Consider the following 16,417-nt stretch of genomic DNA (forward strand, 5'->3'; position numbering starts at 1 on the left):
TCTAGCAACCAAAAAACAAGTATTTTTTATTTAATTTTATCCAAATTCAGGTTTCAGGTCCCTGAGAAATATAAAGTCTCTTAACATCCATTGCCTAGTTCTTATAAAGTGGCCTACAGGAGTAATTTTTTTTTTTCAACTGCCAAAAACTTATTTTGCAAACAAACAAAGAAAATCTGCAAGAATTTAGAAGGGAGAACATACGCCAAAATGTGTTCTCTAGGCCGTTTCTTGGGGTCAAAGGAAATTATCCAACAAGGGTCATCTTTCTCATATGGTATTTAATCAATGTTCTGGAGCAAGTAGAGAGTAGTAGTCCATGCCCAGCAGGACACTACTCCCCTAGGAATACTGAAACGCCTGCATAGCCTGGCTTGGGGCCCTGGGCCCCAGAAGTCCCACTGGGACCTGACCATGCTGAGGGGTTGGGCTTTCCTCTAAGAAGATTCTCCAAAGTTCGATATTTAAAAGGCTTTAACATTTATTATTCCTCAGCATGAATAAGGTGGCAGATGTTTGCGGGATATAACATCTCACACTTACTCACAACCATCATCATTCTGGAGATTTAAAAAGATTCCTTTCCCTAGCTCATTTCTGAAACCAAACCAGGGAGAGGTAAGTCTCCTGCTACCTTTAGCTGCCACTCAGATTGATGTTCTAAGCCTGACCTCTGGGGCTTGACAATAACCACTGAGGCAGTGACATGAGGTTCAGTGTTGTGTAACAGGAGAGAATCTGCCCTAACAAAGTCTTAACATTTCCACAACTTCAAATCGAAGTATGAAAAGAAAGAATAACCAAAATTCAGGTTACAGATGGTAAAGGCTCTTTTTCAGAACAGTGCACGTGGTAGTTAGACAAGATGCATTTAGTAACTTTAAAAATAAACATTTTCACATACTTATCTCAAGAAAGAGTATCATGTTTCATCTTCCATATATTATAAATAGCAAAAACAGATTTCTAATCCCACAAATGCTAAGAAGCTTAAAATGCTATTATAGCTCAGGTGTAGGGAGACACCCAGTGGTGAAAAAGATGGTCTGATTTTTCCCTCAACCCTGGGATAGTGGCTCCCACCCCTATCCAATTGCCCTTAATCTGTGGGAAGAAATTCCACCAGGAGGAGGGAAGCATAAGGTTAAAAAGAAATATGCATCCTATACATATATATTTACAGTAAACTTCAGTAACCAGAATATTAACAAAAATAGCTTCAAGTAGTCCTTGATTTATTTTTTCATCTATTTAATACTGATGGTCTGAGGAAAAGAAGTTAGTTAGATGGTTATATTAAAAACTTTTCTTTTCTTTTCTTTTTTTTTTTGGCAGCTTTCTGTTAACACTTATTCATGCAGTGTTGTGTATGAATGTTTTAGGAGAAGTGATTAGACGACCGGTCACATTACTTGTCTGAGTTTGTGGTGGAAATCCACCAGCAGATGAACAGGTTCGTATGTGATCTTCAGCTTATTAATCTATACAAAGAGGAAAGCCTGGGTGGATTAGGATGAGACCCTCATGTTTAGGGATCAACACGTCTCTGAGTCACTTAAAAAAAATTAGAGGAACCTAATCCTAGGACCAGGAAGTCTGAGTACAGTAGGAAAACTGAAACTTCAGCCCATGCAATATATTTGGCAGGAAATAACCAGGAGTGAAACCAGCATTATTATGACACTGAACATCATCAAAAAACAAAACATGTACTCTCTTCTTCATCATGTAACCAGATGTCTGAGACATGCTCTGATGGCTTCATGGAAACAATTAGGTTTTTACTTTCCCCAGAATATAACATGGAGTATTTCTCAAAAATCTTAAAATAGAGGGCTTAAGCTTTTTGTTTATAAATCCTTGGAAAAAAATTATATTCTACCCAACTCCTAACTATCCCAAAATAAACCCAAGGCTTTTGCTTTCGCGGTTAAGAAAGATTTATATGTTTTCTTCAAATGTCAAAAATCAGTGGTTCCCTCAGGCCCACCATGTTCCCCCCAGTTCAACACCCACCTCTGGGAAGGAAAAAAGGATGGAGGAAGAGGCAACTAGGAAGATCTCCACAACTGACCAAATCCCCAGGCCCCCAGTGGCTCTGTTTAGTGAACTCCCCAGTCAAATACAGCAGCCAAGGCACAGCTGGCACCATCCCCAGCAGGCTTCACAGAGGCCTTTCTGTTTCTGCAGGAGGCCCAGGAAATCAGCACACAAGTTCTTGGTTGTATGCTTGGGCAAGAGGCAGGACCACAATTAGGTTGGACTATTGTGGACAAGGGGATGGGAACAGGCCCCAAAGATGAGATGGGTTTACTACTCTGTAGCCATGAAGGGACACACAGCTGCCAGTTCAGACCATAAACTCATTATTTCCAAAGAGAGCTAGCTGTTGGGTGGAGCTGGAGTCTGGGTCCACAGTTTTCCTGCGGCCAGTCACAACTGTCCCCTCTGGGGTCTCTTTGGTTTTCTGAGGTGAGTTTTTCACATTCTTTAATTTCTGTTTGCCCTTTTCAGGGTTGAAGGTTCCTCTGCTGATGAACTGAGGCCTGTCTTCCAGGGATTTGGTCTGACCGAATGGCCCTTCCACTCCGAGGGCCTCGCCAGCTGATGCAGCTCGGTAGAAAGGAGATTTAGAATAAATCTGAAATCGTTTTCTGGTCCCATGAGAAGATGCAGTGTTAGATGAACATAAAGTAGAGAATGAAGAGTCTACTGAATCCAGAGAGTCTTGCTGCCTTTTTAGCTGCTTTCGTAACTTGCTTGAAGGTTCAGATTTGCCAGCTGCCTTCAGGGAGCTAAGGACCAAGCTTCTCTCTAATTCAAAAGAAGAGATCAAAGCTCTAAGTGACAATTTCCTCTAAAGCAAATCATCCCATAATAATAGGTTTCACCATTCCTGTGTGATGGGTGGGCTGAGGTCTGAAGCATCCAGGCTGACCTACTCTGTCCACAGCCATAACCTGCAAAGTTACCCGTTTCTAAACATATCATTTAAGAATCAACCCCAAGAAGTCTGGAGGCTCAGGTCATGATCTCGGGGTCCTGGGATCGAGTCCCACATCGGGCTCCTTGCTTGGCAGGGAGCCTGCTTCTCTCGCTGTCTCTGCCTGCCTCTGCCTGCCTCTCTGCCTGCTTGTGTGTGCTCTCTCTCTCTCTGGCAAATTAAAAAACAAAAACAAAAAAAATAATCAAAAAAACAAAAGCTAATGATAGTGACTAATACAAATAATAAAATTAAAAAATAAAATACTGCCAGGATATGTAGTAATTCTATGTCTCCCTGAGACACGCCACATAATTAAATACCTCCTTTGGTATAAACCCATCTCTCAGCAGGGCCCAACTCCTATCAACCACCCTTAGAACATGGATCATGGATCAGTAAGACAACATGTGTTGTAATTATTGGGTTTTCTCTGTGGTAAACAGAGAAGAAAACATTAAGTTGACAAAAAAACTGCAAACATTAAATGTTGGGTCTGATGAACAATATATAATGGAAGCTTCACAAAGATCAGTATATTTGAACTCCTTAGGACTTTGTCACCTTCTCTCATAAGGTCAGGCATTCTTGAAAAGAATTTAGTCTTAGCCTGGGAATCCTTATTCCTCCCTTGCAAAACAAATCTGGACTCTTTGGTCTAATACGTTCATTTACCTGACTTCTCAGAGATGGCACCTTCAGACTCAATATTCAAATTTTCTGAGCTATCAGCAGTCCCAATGGAAGCCTCAGACTCAAGGGTTTCATCATCAGAAGCACGGGGTTCCAGTACAAGCATCTCAAATGTTAGCTCCTCCCTGTAAGATATAATCAAGAAATACACCACTGTTTGATAAGAGGAGGAAGGAAGACAACAGGAAAAAAAGACTTACGATGAAAGAAATTTAAGTTGCAAAACAGTCACATTTCCTACTGTCCCATCCAAAGTGGAAATAAAGACCGTAAGCCACAGTAATGATGGAGGCTACAAACACAGTCTGGGACCTATAACAGAGCAAAGAGTGAGCAGGGAAAAGATGCTGCAGCTGTAAGATATTTTGGTAAAATGAACTCTGGGCTGATAACCAGGAGATCAGGATTCTAAACTCACTCTACATTCATATTAATGCATTGGCAAAAGTACTTTCCTGTCCCTGGACCTCAGCCCCCTCAACCACAAAACAAAGAGATGACATGAGATAATCTCTAGGATTCCTTCTAGCTCTTTAACTATTTTCCATGAACTGGCACTAACAACGAAGTAAAACGTCATTGATCTTTTCTGTCTTTTGCCTCTTATGCCACCTCCACTCACAGCATTCTCTACTCCTCTTCATCAGGCACCCAACCTACCTCTCAATTATGCCCCTTGTTCCTTCAAGTCTTGGACTTGGTTGCTAATCTTGCTTTCCCGCTACTACTTGATGTCACCTGATCTGTCAATAGACATCGTAAAAGCTCACCTCAGTACTCTCACACTAAAGTGTCCTTGTGTCTGCTACTTCTAACAATCTTTCCCTCACATTATGTGGGCAATCTCTCCAATGTGCAGATCTTAGTGTCACTACCTGGAAATATACTAGCTCTGAGTCCGCAACTGGCCACAATTTCTTTATCCTTCCAATTCTTACTCCCTTTCTCATCAAATCTCCTCTCTTTCAGAGCCTTCTTAGCTCTGCTTCCACTCTACGTAGCTCAAACTATATTCTCCAGTGACATTTTCATCAAAGCTGAGTGAGGTCCTCTTTTCAAATTAGATAGCTAGCCCCTGGTCAAGGTGCACAACCTCTGCCTTATCGAGTTCTGTACAGCTGAGTCCCAGCTGCTTTTTTAGCTTACCAAAATTCTAGAATCACTCCTGACAGGCAAAACGTATTTTAACAGACTCAGATGTCCCCTAATGCATCAATCTCTTAGATCCTGAAACTCAGAAACAAAAATCCCCTTAAAACTTTAGAGCCTTTTTTGTCCATAAGAACCAATACACAGTAGCCTCAAAAAGAACCATAGCATGTCTGTACTATTCCCAAGATGTAGTGTTATTGTTACTTAACCTTGCTCTAGTGATGGTAGAGGGCAGAGAGCTGCCTATCTGCTTCTCTCCTAAATTGCCACCAATTTCCCCACCTATTATCCCAGCACCCACTAGAATTGCTGCCTTACCCTGACCATCCTGTTGGTGGCCCCATAGCTATATTGATCTTCAGATAATAACCTTCTTTAGTTCTCGTTTTTTGTTTTGTTTTTAAGATTTTATTTATTTATTTGTCAGACAGAGAAAGCAAGCACAAGGAGGGAGAGCAACTGGCATAGGGAGATGCAGGCTCCCCACCCAGCAAGGAGCCCTATACAGAACTCAAGCTGAAGTCAGACACTTAAGTGACTGAGCCACCAAGATGTCCCACTTTAGGGAGTTCTGAATGACACTCATTCTTGAAAGGGACTTTTGTCTTAGCCTAGGAATCCTTACTCCTCCTTTGAAAGACCAACCTGTTCAATGAGGCTGATCTCAGACCTGTTCGGAGACCTGGCTAAGACTGACACACCTTATCGCAGTCACCAGCACTGTCACTCAAGAAGCTTCAGGTACACTTGCTCATGGAGCTTCCCTCATTGAGGTGACAACTCTTCATGCTCTTACCTGAGTCCAGGCAACATGTCTTTTCCATCTTTGCATCTCCTGTATTACCGGATACAGTGCTTGGTACATAGGGGATGTTTAATAAAAAAGGAAAAACCAAGAGAGCACAGAATGCAGAAAATGAAAACAGGTAATGACTGGTGGCTCCCTTTCCTCCTGGAAACTTACTTCTCCTTCTGTAGGTTTTCAATCTGCTCAGTCAGTACTCTCTCCTCTTGCTGCATGGCTGCTTGCTGTTGTTCTGTGATGTCAGTCTCCACAGTGGCTTCACTAGTCAAGGTCTCTTCTGGGACATCAGACATGGAGGGCAACCGGACCACAACAGGAGAGGATGGACTTGGATAGTTTCCTCGACGAAGTCGCCCCTTTCCCTGCAAAGAAAAATATGCGTTAGCAGTAAATTGAGTGACTGCATTAGGTATATGCAGCCTGTTCAGAACAGCAAGTTTGTGTACTTCCATCAAACCAGGTAAATGGTAGGAATAAATGGAAACATTCTGCAAGGCTCAGATATTTAGAAGATACTGTCCATCAAACACATTTAGTTTAAGTATTTCTTTCAGTAGCACTAGAAAATGGATACTTTGGTAGGTGGCACTGTGGGAACACATTATGCACTGAGAGGAGAGATTCTTCACTTAATATAAGCTTTGTCCACTCCAAACAAGTATCCATACCTGGCTATTTAAATTTAGTTAAAATTAAATAAATGTAAAATTTTAGTTCTGTACTCATACTAGTCACATTTCAAGCACTCAATTGTCACAGGAGGCTAGTGGCTACCATACTGTAATACTGCAAGATACAGAACATTTCCATCCAAAAAGGTCTGACAGACAATGCTGCTCCGTAACTTTAACCTTGGAATGTACAATCTCTCTAGGAAGACTAAAGAAACATGTCCTGAAAAGTCAGTTTCATTAAAAAAAAAAAAGTCATTTATATATTACAGGATGCGTGTGAGAGAGATTCTCTGAGAGCACCTCAAGAAATTTCCTTTTTGAGATTAGGGCGGAAGGGAAAATCTCATTGCTTTTAATTTAGTTACCTTGTATATGACTTTAGCTTCTGATAATAGCAGACTAGGTATTTCAGATTAAACCTCCTTCTGAGAGCACCTGGACCAAACATTAAAAACCCATAATAGGGGTGCCTGGGTGGCTTAGTGGGTTAAGCCTCTGCCTTTGGCTCAGGTCATAATCTCAGGGTCCTGGGATGGAGCCCACATCAGGCTCTCTGCTCGGCAGGGAGCCTGCTTCCCCCTCTCTTTCTGCCTGCTGCTCTGCCTACTTGTGATCTCTCTCTCTTTCTCTGTCAAATAAATAAATAAATAAAATCTTAAAAAAACAAAACCAAAACCAACATATTCTTGAAGGCACCAGAGAGCTAGTTAATAAAGCAAACAAAAGAGAGGCTAGTTCAGCATTCAGGGCTAATCTAAATTTAAGACGATGTGGCTGAGAATCTGAGCAGAGTTTCTGACAGACTACAGCAGGGGTTAGCAAACCATGGCTCTGGGCCAAATCTGGCCTTGTGACTGATTTTGAAAATAAATCTTTACAGAAATACATTCATGCTCATTAATTCACACATTGTCTAGGCTCTTCTGAAAAACAGCTGCAGCACTGATTGTTGCATCAAAGACCGTATGGTCCACAAAGCCTTATATTTACTCCCTGGTCCTTTATAGAATAAGTTTGCCAATCCCTGGGGTAGAGATAAAAACTGGAGCACACAAGGGTATGGACTGTTGCCTGGTAAAACTTCCATGCCTGACGCTGAGATCCCCAAGGTTTGCATCTTAAACAAGGGTAAGCTGAAATAAAAGTTTTTGTGGACACTGTAGCCTAGCTTCAAGTCATTTGAATGGTTCTGAAAATTTAAGTCCTAAAACCGGATTAAAGTAACCCCAGATTGCAAGTGCCCTAGAACCTGACAAAAAAAAAATGAAAACACACTTTGGAGGAAAATCATGTCCTCTCAGTCCTCAAAATACTTCTACAAATAGTTTTTCAAATACGATGTATGACACATAATCAAAGGTAACTAAGCACAAAAGGAGACAAGGCAATGTAAATGAAAACAACGAAACCCAGAAACTTTCAATGACTCCAGATACTGTGGCTATCAGACAGACTTAAAATAATCATGCCGAAGGAGAGAGAAAGAGTTGAAATGGTAGACTGGAAGTTAAGTCAGAAGAAAACAAAGAATCAAGCAGAAAATAATTTTTTTCCTGAAAAAAATAGGAAAAGAAGGTAAAAAGTTAGAAAGGACAAAAATAAAAAGATCAACCATATGTAGAAAGAACACCAGAAGAGGAGAGAGATCCTGTAGGATACTAAAGAGATAATGACAGAGCATATTTCAAAACCAATTAAATATATCAACCTACTGACTGAAGAAAGCATTCAAACTCTAAGGAAGATAAACAGAAAGAAGTCCACACATAGAAACAACTGCTAAAAATAAAAGGCAAGAGATAATCTTAAGATTTATTTATGACAGACTGAGAAAGTAACAGCATGAGCTGTGGGGAGGAGCAGAGGGAGACAGACAAGCGACTCTTGGTCTGTGATGAGCATGGAGTCTGAGATAGGGCTTGACCCTGAGATCATGACCTGAGCTGAAATCAAGAGTCAGGATGCCTAACCAAGCCACGCAGGCACTCTAAAGTAAGAGATAATCTTAAAAGTAGTCAGAAAAAAAAGTATACCTGCAACAAGGACACAAAATTAATATTCAAAAATATTCAGTTAAAATTCTAAATACTAATAATGAAGTAGCAGAAAGAGAAATTAAGAACATAATTCCATTTTCAATAGCACCTAAAAGAATAAACTACCTGGGAATAAACTTAACCAAAGAGGTGAAAGACCTGTACTCCAAAAACTACATAATACTGATGAAAGAAACTGAAGATGACACAAACAACTGGAAAATATATTCATGCTCATGGATTGGAAGAATTAATATTGCTAAATGTCCATATTACCCAAAGCAATCTACAGATTCAATGCAATCTCTCTCAAAATAGCAACAGCATTTTTCAAAGAACTAAAACAAATACTAAAATTTCTAGGGAATCATTAAAGACCCTGAATAGCCAAAGCTATATTGAGAAAGAAGAACAAAACTGGAGGTATCACAATTCCAGATTTCAAGATACTACAAAGCTGTAGTAATAAAAAAAACAGTATGGTACTTGTACAAAAACAGACACAAAGATCAATGGAACATAACAGAGTCCAGAAATAGACCCATGCTTATATGGTCAATTAATTTACAACAAAGGAAGCAAAAATATATGACAGGGTTGAAAGACCGTCTCTTCAGCAAATGGTGCTGCGGTAACTAGACAGTTACATGCAAAAGAATGACCTGGACCACTTTCTCACATCAGACACAAAAAATTAACTCCAAATGTATTAAAGACCTAAATGTAGACCTGAAACCATAAAAACTCCTAGAAGAGAACACAGATAATAATTTCTCTGACATTGGCCATGGCAACATTTTCCTAAATATGCCTCCTAAGGTAAGGGAAACAGAAGCAAAAATAAATAAATACTAAGACTACATCAAAATAAAAAGCCTTTGTATAGTAAAGGAAACCAGCAACAATACAAAAAAGGCAACCTACTGATTGTGAGAAGATATATTCAAATCATCTATCCAATAAGGGATTAATATCCAAAGTATATATGGAACTTATACAACTCAAAACCAAAAAAACCACAAACAACCCAATTAAAAAGTGGACAGAGAACCTGAATGGACATTTTTCCAAAGAAGATCTACAGATGGCCTATAGACATGTGAAAAAATACTCAAGATCACTTATCATCAGGAAAATGCAAATCGAAACCACAAGGAGATATCCTCTTGCTTCTGTCAGAATGGTTAGAATCAAAAAGACAAGAAATAACAAGTATTGGCAAGACTATGGAGAAAAAGGAACCTTCTTACATCAATGGTGGGAATGCAGACTGGTCCAGCCACTTTGGAAAACAGTATGGAGGTTCCTCAAAAACATAAAAGTAGGACAACCATATGATCCAGTCATTCCTCCACTGAATATGCATTCAAAGAAAATGAAAACACTAATTTGAAAAGATATATGCAACCTTATGTTAATTGCAGCATTAATTTACAAATTACGTAGGCAGCCCAAGTGTCCACTGATTGATAAATGGATAAAAAAGTAATGGAATATATGCAGTCATAAAAAAAAGGATGAGATCTTGCCATTTGTGACAACATGGATGGAACCAGAGGGTATCCTGCTAAGTGAAAAAGTCAGATAAAGACAAATTCATGATTTCACTTATATGTGGAATCTAAAAAATAAAGCAAATGAATCAACAAAAAGAATCAGATCTTTTAAATGTAGAGAACAAACCAATGGTTGCCAGAGGGAAGAGGGCAAAGTGATGAGTTAAGAGAAGTAGGAGATCCAGGCTTCCAATTATGGCATGTGTAAGTCACAGGCTGGAAAGTACAGCACAGGGTACCTAGTCAGTGGTACTGTAACTACCTGCAATAGCACTGCGTAAAATATATTTGTTGAATTACTATGCTGTACACATGAAACTAATGTATATGTTAACTATATTCAAAAAAATGTTAACTGAGTTATGAAAAAACTACATATACACATGCAACAAAAATAAACTATTTGGTACAAAGGTTACTTTTCCACAGAAATAATGGAAAGCAAAATATAATAGATGCTATTTTAATGGTGATGCAAGGAAAGAAACTGCCAATCTATGATTTTACACCAAGCAAAACCACCTTCAAGAATGAAGTTGAAATAATGATACTTTTACACAGACTAAGATGCAATTACAAATACAATCACCAATACAATTGCACTAAAGGGATATAAAAAAGAGAAATAAAAAGAGAAAATAAAAATAATAAAAAGAGAAATTGGGGTGATAAATAAAGAACAAGGAAAAGAAAATATATGAGTAATTTTGAATGAATACTGACTACATAAAACATAAGAATAATGTGGATTTAAAGTATACAAATAATTAAAAATAACAAGAGCAACCACATCATATATAATATATAATATAATAACAGCTGAAGCATATGTAATTCCTTATATCATCGAAGATAAAAGTACAAATTAACAGACTTTGATAGTCATAGATTTATGTTATAATCTTTAGGTTAACTATTTAAAAAAGAGTAAAAAAGTATAAAACTAGCAACTAACAAAAGAAAAAAAATGGAATAAAAAGTAATCAAAAGAAAAAGGCAAAACAAAACAGAACAAAAACAAAAAGAAACCCCAAAAAGGCAATAAAGAAAAGGAACATGTTATCAGGTAGGAATAATAAAACACACAAAATAAAATAGCAGATTTAAATCCCAATATATTAGGGATTACATTAAATGTAAATAGATTAAATGCACTTGTTAAAATCTGAAGACTGTCAGAGTGTCTTAATAAAGAAAACCCTACTATATGAAATTTATTAGGGGCACATATAAAACATTAGAATTTAGAAAGCTGAAAGTAAAAAGATAGGAATAAAAGACCCAGCATGTTTAATCAAAAGAAAACTGGTGTAGCTAAATAAGTTCCAGGCAAAGTAAATTTTAAGGTAAGAAGTGTTAATTTATGATGAAGAGGGATATTTCACAATGACAAAAGCTCAAATTATGAAGAAGGTAGGTTTCCAAATTTGGAAGTACCTCAGAAATGGCTTCTGAAAGTTTAAAGTAACATATTGACAGAAATAATCAAAGAAACAGACAATGCTTTAACTACCACAGAAAAAACAAATGTGTATACACAAACCAATAAAGCAACTTGATATACATTAAGTGACATAATAGACATATAAGAACCCAGTATCTAACAACTTCAGAATATTCTCTCTCTCTTTTTTTTAAAGATTTTATTTATTTATTTGACAGACAGAGATCACAAGTAGGGGTGGCGGGCAGGGGGAAGCAGGCTCCCTGCTGAGCAGAGAGCCCAATGTGGGGTCTTGATCCCAGGACCCTGGGACCATGACCTAAGCCGATGGCAGAGGCTTTAACCCACTGAGGCACCCAGGTGCCCAGAATATTCTTTATTTTAAAACATATACAGTAAGAAAATAAATTTCCAAGGGGTTAAAAAATTTACCTGACCTTTAAAGTAATTTATAGTAAGTTTCCTGGTAGTGTCATCACAAAGAGAAAACTAAAAATCCCTATAAATTCAGAAATTAAGAAATAGACTTTAAAATATCCAAGGATGCCTGGGTGGCTCAGTCGGTTAAGCCACTGCCTTCGGCTCAGGTCATGATCCCAGGGTCCTGGGATTGAGTCCTACATCCGGCTCCTTACTCAGCAGGGAGCCTGCTTCTCTCTCTGCCTCTGCCTGCCACTCTGCCTGCTTGTGCATGTGCGCAACTCTCGCGCGCGCACGTTCTCTCTCTCTCTCTCTCTCTCTGACAAATAAATAAATAAAATCTAAAAAAAAAAAAAATCCATGGACAAAGAAGAAATCACAATGGAAATTAGAAATTATTTTGAACAACAGTATCAAAATATATGAGATACACTTTAACACTGCCTACCCTAAAGTTACAGCCTTACATGCACACATTAGAAAAGAAGAAAGGCTGCTATAAACATTCGGGTGCATGTGCCCCTTTGGATCACTACATTTGTATCTTTAGGGTAAATACCCAATAGTGCAATTGCTGGGGAGTTAGAGAGGAGAAGGGAGTTGGGGGAAATTGGAAGGGGAGGTGAACCATGAGAGACTATGGACTCTGAAAAACAATCTGAGGATTTTGAAGGGGTGGGGGGTGGGAGTTTGGGGTACTAGGTGGTGGGTATTATAAAGGGCACGAATTGCATGGAGCACTGGGTGTGGTGAAAAATAATGAATACTGTTATGCTGAAAATAAAAAATAAATTAAAAAAAAAAAAAAAAAAAAAAAAAAAAAAAAAAAAAAAAGAAAAGAAGAAAGGCTAAAAATTAAAGAGATAAGCACCAATTTCAGGAAACTAGGTAAAGAGTAACAAAGTAGACCAAAGGAGAAAAAAGGAAACAAAGATAAGAGTAAGTGAACATTAGAAAAAAAGAGGATCAAAGCCAATATGTAACTTTTTAAAAAGACTAATAAGAAGTTTAAAACCCTGGCAAGACTGATGAAGAAAAATAAAGAATTCACAGATAACCAAAGGCAGGAATGAAAAGAGGGACACTATTATAAATCTTGTAGATAAAAAAGTTAAGAAGCTACTATGAACAATTTTATGTCAGGAAATCTGAAAGTTTATATGAACTGGAGAACTTCTATAAAAATCCAAGTAATTAATACTGTCAAACAATAAATTTTAAAATGTGAAAAATCTTATAAATTCAATCTATAATTTAAAACTTTTCCATAAAGAAAAATTATGGGCCCAGATGATTTTACCAGCAAACAAGAAGACAAATTTTTCCACACAAGTTTTTTTTTTTTTAAAAAGAACGCTTGCCCAACTCATTTTCAGAGGCCAGCATTCCCTTGATATCAAGACATAACAAGAATATTAAAAGCACTATTATAATTTTACTCATTACCACAGGTGTAAAAATCCTAAAAACATACTATAAACCTATTCAAGCAATATATAAGAAGGATATTACTGTAAGACTAGTTGATTCATTGCGGTAATATGTAATTATTAATTATGTTAATTATGGTTTAACATTAGAAATGCACTCTGGGGGCGCCTGGGTGGCTCAGTGGGTTAAACCGCTGCCTTCAGCTCGGGTCATGATCTCAGGGTCCTGAGATCGAGTCCCGCATCGGGCTCTCTGCTCAGCAGGGAGCCTGCTTCCCTCTCTCTTTCTGCCTGCCTCTCCGTCTACTTGTGATTTCTGTCAAATAAATAAAAAAATAAAATCTTTAAAAAAAAAAAAAAGAAATGCACTCTGTGTGTGTGTCAATAAAATACATACAGTAACAGCAATTTATAAAATTCAACATAAAATCACAGTAACAACTCTTAAAAAGACAAGAATAAAAGGAAACACACTTAAGAAGTGTCTACAAAAATTCTATAGCAAACATCATACTTTGTGGTAGAAGACTGAAAGCTTGCCACTCAGACTGGAAACATGCCAAGAATGATCCCTATCAGCACTTCCTTTCTACAGGATACTGGAGGTTCTAGCTGATGTAAGAAAGAGAAATAAAAGGCAAAAACACTGTAAAAGGCCAAAGGAAGCTATCATTATTCATGAACAATATGCCTGTAGAGGCAGAAAATCTAAGGAAAGTGAGTTGAAAAAGGTCATCAGACAAGGAGAAAAAATGTGTAAGGTCACTACACACAAAACTTTAAAACATTTTTGAGAGGAACTGGTCTAGATGGAGAGAGAAATCATGTTCATGGATGGGAACGATATTGTAAAAATGTCAATTCTACCTAAAGCAATCATTAGTTCAAAGGAATCTCAGTAAAAATTCCAAGAGAATTTTTGTGAAGCCGATTCATAAAGAGCCAAGAATAATCAAACACAATTAAAGAAGAAGGTAGGATGACTTGTTCCAGCAAATTATTTTTAGAATGCTGTATTAATTTAAAAACCTGGTATTGGTACAAAGTCAAAACAGAGAGCATAGAAACAGATCAATGCACATATAGACTCTTGATTTATAATAAAAGGGGAACTTCATGACAGTATGAAAATAATTTTTTAGTTAATTATTATTATTATTATTATTTTATTATTATATTTTTAAAGGTTTTATTTATTTATTTGACACACACACAGAGATCACAAGTGGCCAGAGAGGCAGGCAGAGAGAGAGGCGTAAGCAGGCTCCCTGCTGAGCATGGAGCCCGATGTGGGGCCCACTGAGCCACCCAGGCACCCCTATTATTATTATTTTAGAGCAAGACAGCAAGCAAGCCGGGGAGGCAGTTTGGGGGTGAGAGAGAGAGAGATAATCTTTTTTTTTTTTTTTAAAGATTTTATTTATTCGACAGAGAGAGATCACAAGTAGGCAGAGAGGCAGGCAGAGAGAGAGGAGGAAGCAGGCTCCCCGCCGAGCAGAGAGCCCGATGTGGGGCTCGATCCCAGGACCCTGGGATCATGACCCGAGCCGAAAGCAGAGGCTTTAACCCACTGAGCCACCCAGGCGCCCCGAGAGAGAGATAATCTTAAGCAGCCTCCTGACAAGGTGCAGAGCCCAATGTGGGGCGAGGTCTGATGACTCTGTGCTGAAATCAAGGAGTCAGACGCTTAACTGACTGAGCCACCGAGGCACTCCAAGAATATTTTTTAAATAAATGGTACTGGAAAAACTGGATATCCATGGGGAAATATAAAGATCACTGCCTAAAAGGTGAGGGAAGCATTCAAGAGTAAAGGGAAGAGCCTACACACCTGACAGCCAAAGGCAATGCATGGTCCTTGACTGGACATTGGTTTAAAGAAAATCACTATAAAGGATACTTGGTGAAACTTTAATATGGACTGTGTATTATATAACAGTCTTGTGTCAATGTCACATTTCCTGATCGTCAACTACACTGGGTGTGGTTAAATAGAATGCCTTTGGTCTTATGATACACATGCTGAGGTATTTAGGGGTAAACTGTCATAAACTCTGAAATGGTTCAGAAAAAAAAAGCGAGAGAAAGGCAAACATGACAAAATACTAACATTTGTTGTATCTAGGTGAAGGTACATGGGTACTCATTGTACTAGTCTTACAACTTTTCTAAATGTTTTAGTTGTTAAAAATAATAAACTGGGGGTGCCTGGGTGGCTCAGTGGGTTTTAAAGCCTCTTCAGCTCAGGTCATGATCCCAGGGTCCTGGGATCGAGCCCCAAATCTGGCTCTCTGCTCAGCAGGGGGAGCCTGTTTTCCTCTTTCTCTCTGCCTGCCTCTCTGCCTACTTGTGATCTCTGTCTGTCAAATGCATAAATAAAATCTTTAAAAATAATAATAATAAACTGGAGGGGCACCTGGGTGGCTCAGTCAGTTAAGCATCTGCCTTCAGCTCAGGACGTGATCTCTAGGTCCTGAGATTGAGCCCTGCTTTGAGCTCCCTGCTCAGTAGAGAGTCTGCTTCTCCCTCTCCCCGTGCCCCTCCCCCTGCTTGTGTTCTCTCTTTCTCAAATAAAAATACAATTTTTTAAAAAACAAAAAACAAAAAAACAAAAAATCACTGCCTTCATTTTATCACACACAAAAACTGTCTCCAGGTGTAACTCTAACAGTTGAGCAGTGGTTGGTGAATCCTTTGTTCATTTTTCACTGGGTAGGAGGTCTTTCCCTACTTATTTAAAAGCAATAAAGCTTTTAAAAGATAATAAAGATGATCTTTATAACCTTGGGTAGTAAAAAAAATTCTTACACATGACCCTAAAAGTAAAGAGTGATAAATTAGACTACATTAAAATTAAGAACCTCTGCTAATCAAAAGATAAAAAACAGGGTGATGGGTATTGAGGAAGGCACGTTGTGTTGAGCACTGGGTGTTATAAATAACTAATGAATCACAGAACACTATACCAAAAACGAATGACATATTATACAGTGGCTAACTGAACATTAAAAAAAGATACATTTAAGGGTGAAAGAAAAAACTCTGAAACAGGAGTAACCAGAATTCATAAAGAACTTCAAATCAAACAAAAACAGGCAACCCAATTAGAAAAATGGGCCAGGGATGTGAACAGGTCCTTCACAAAAGAGGACAGCCAAATGGCCAATACACTTATGGAATAAGCACATTAGAGTCACAGCATAAAAACGCAAATTAAAACACTC

At 38.2% G+C, this 16,417-nt stretch overlaps 1 protein-coding gene across 35 annotated transcripts in view; it reads right to left on the reverse strand.

Moving 5' to 3' along the window:
* The window catches only part of MYO9A (myosin IXA), a 275,439-nt gene continuing 259,022 nt past the window's right edge, over positions 1-16,417 (reverse strand). For 30 of the 35 annotated variants that reach the window (XM_082735681.1, XM_082735671.1, XM_082735676.1 and 27 more), the window contains 3 exons: positions 5,793-5,995; positions 3,659-3,801; positions 1,235-2,814 (listed from right to left, as the gene is read on the reverse strand). In XM_082735681.1, the coding sequence (XP_082591807.1) occupies positions 2,351-2,814; positions 3,659-3,801; positions 5,793-5,995 (810 nt within the window). In that variant the 3' untranslated portion in view covers positions 1,235-2,350. Of the gene's footprint in view, positions 2,815-3,658; positions 3,802-5,792; positions 5,996-16,417 lie in introns of all 35 variants that reach the window. The other 5 variants (XM_082735684.1, XM_082735666.1, XM_082735688.1 and 2 more) reach the window with 1 other exon arrangement.

Source organism: Mustela nivalis (assembly GCF_964662115.1).
Source record: "Mustela nivalis genome assembly, chromosome: 6".
Classification (NCBI taxonomy): domain Eukaryota; kingdom Metazoa; phylum Chordata; class Mammalia; order Carnivora; family Mustelidae; genus Mustela; species Mustela nivalis.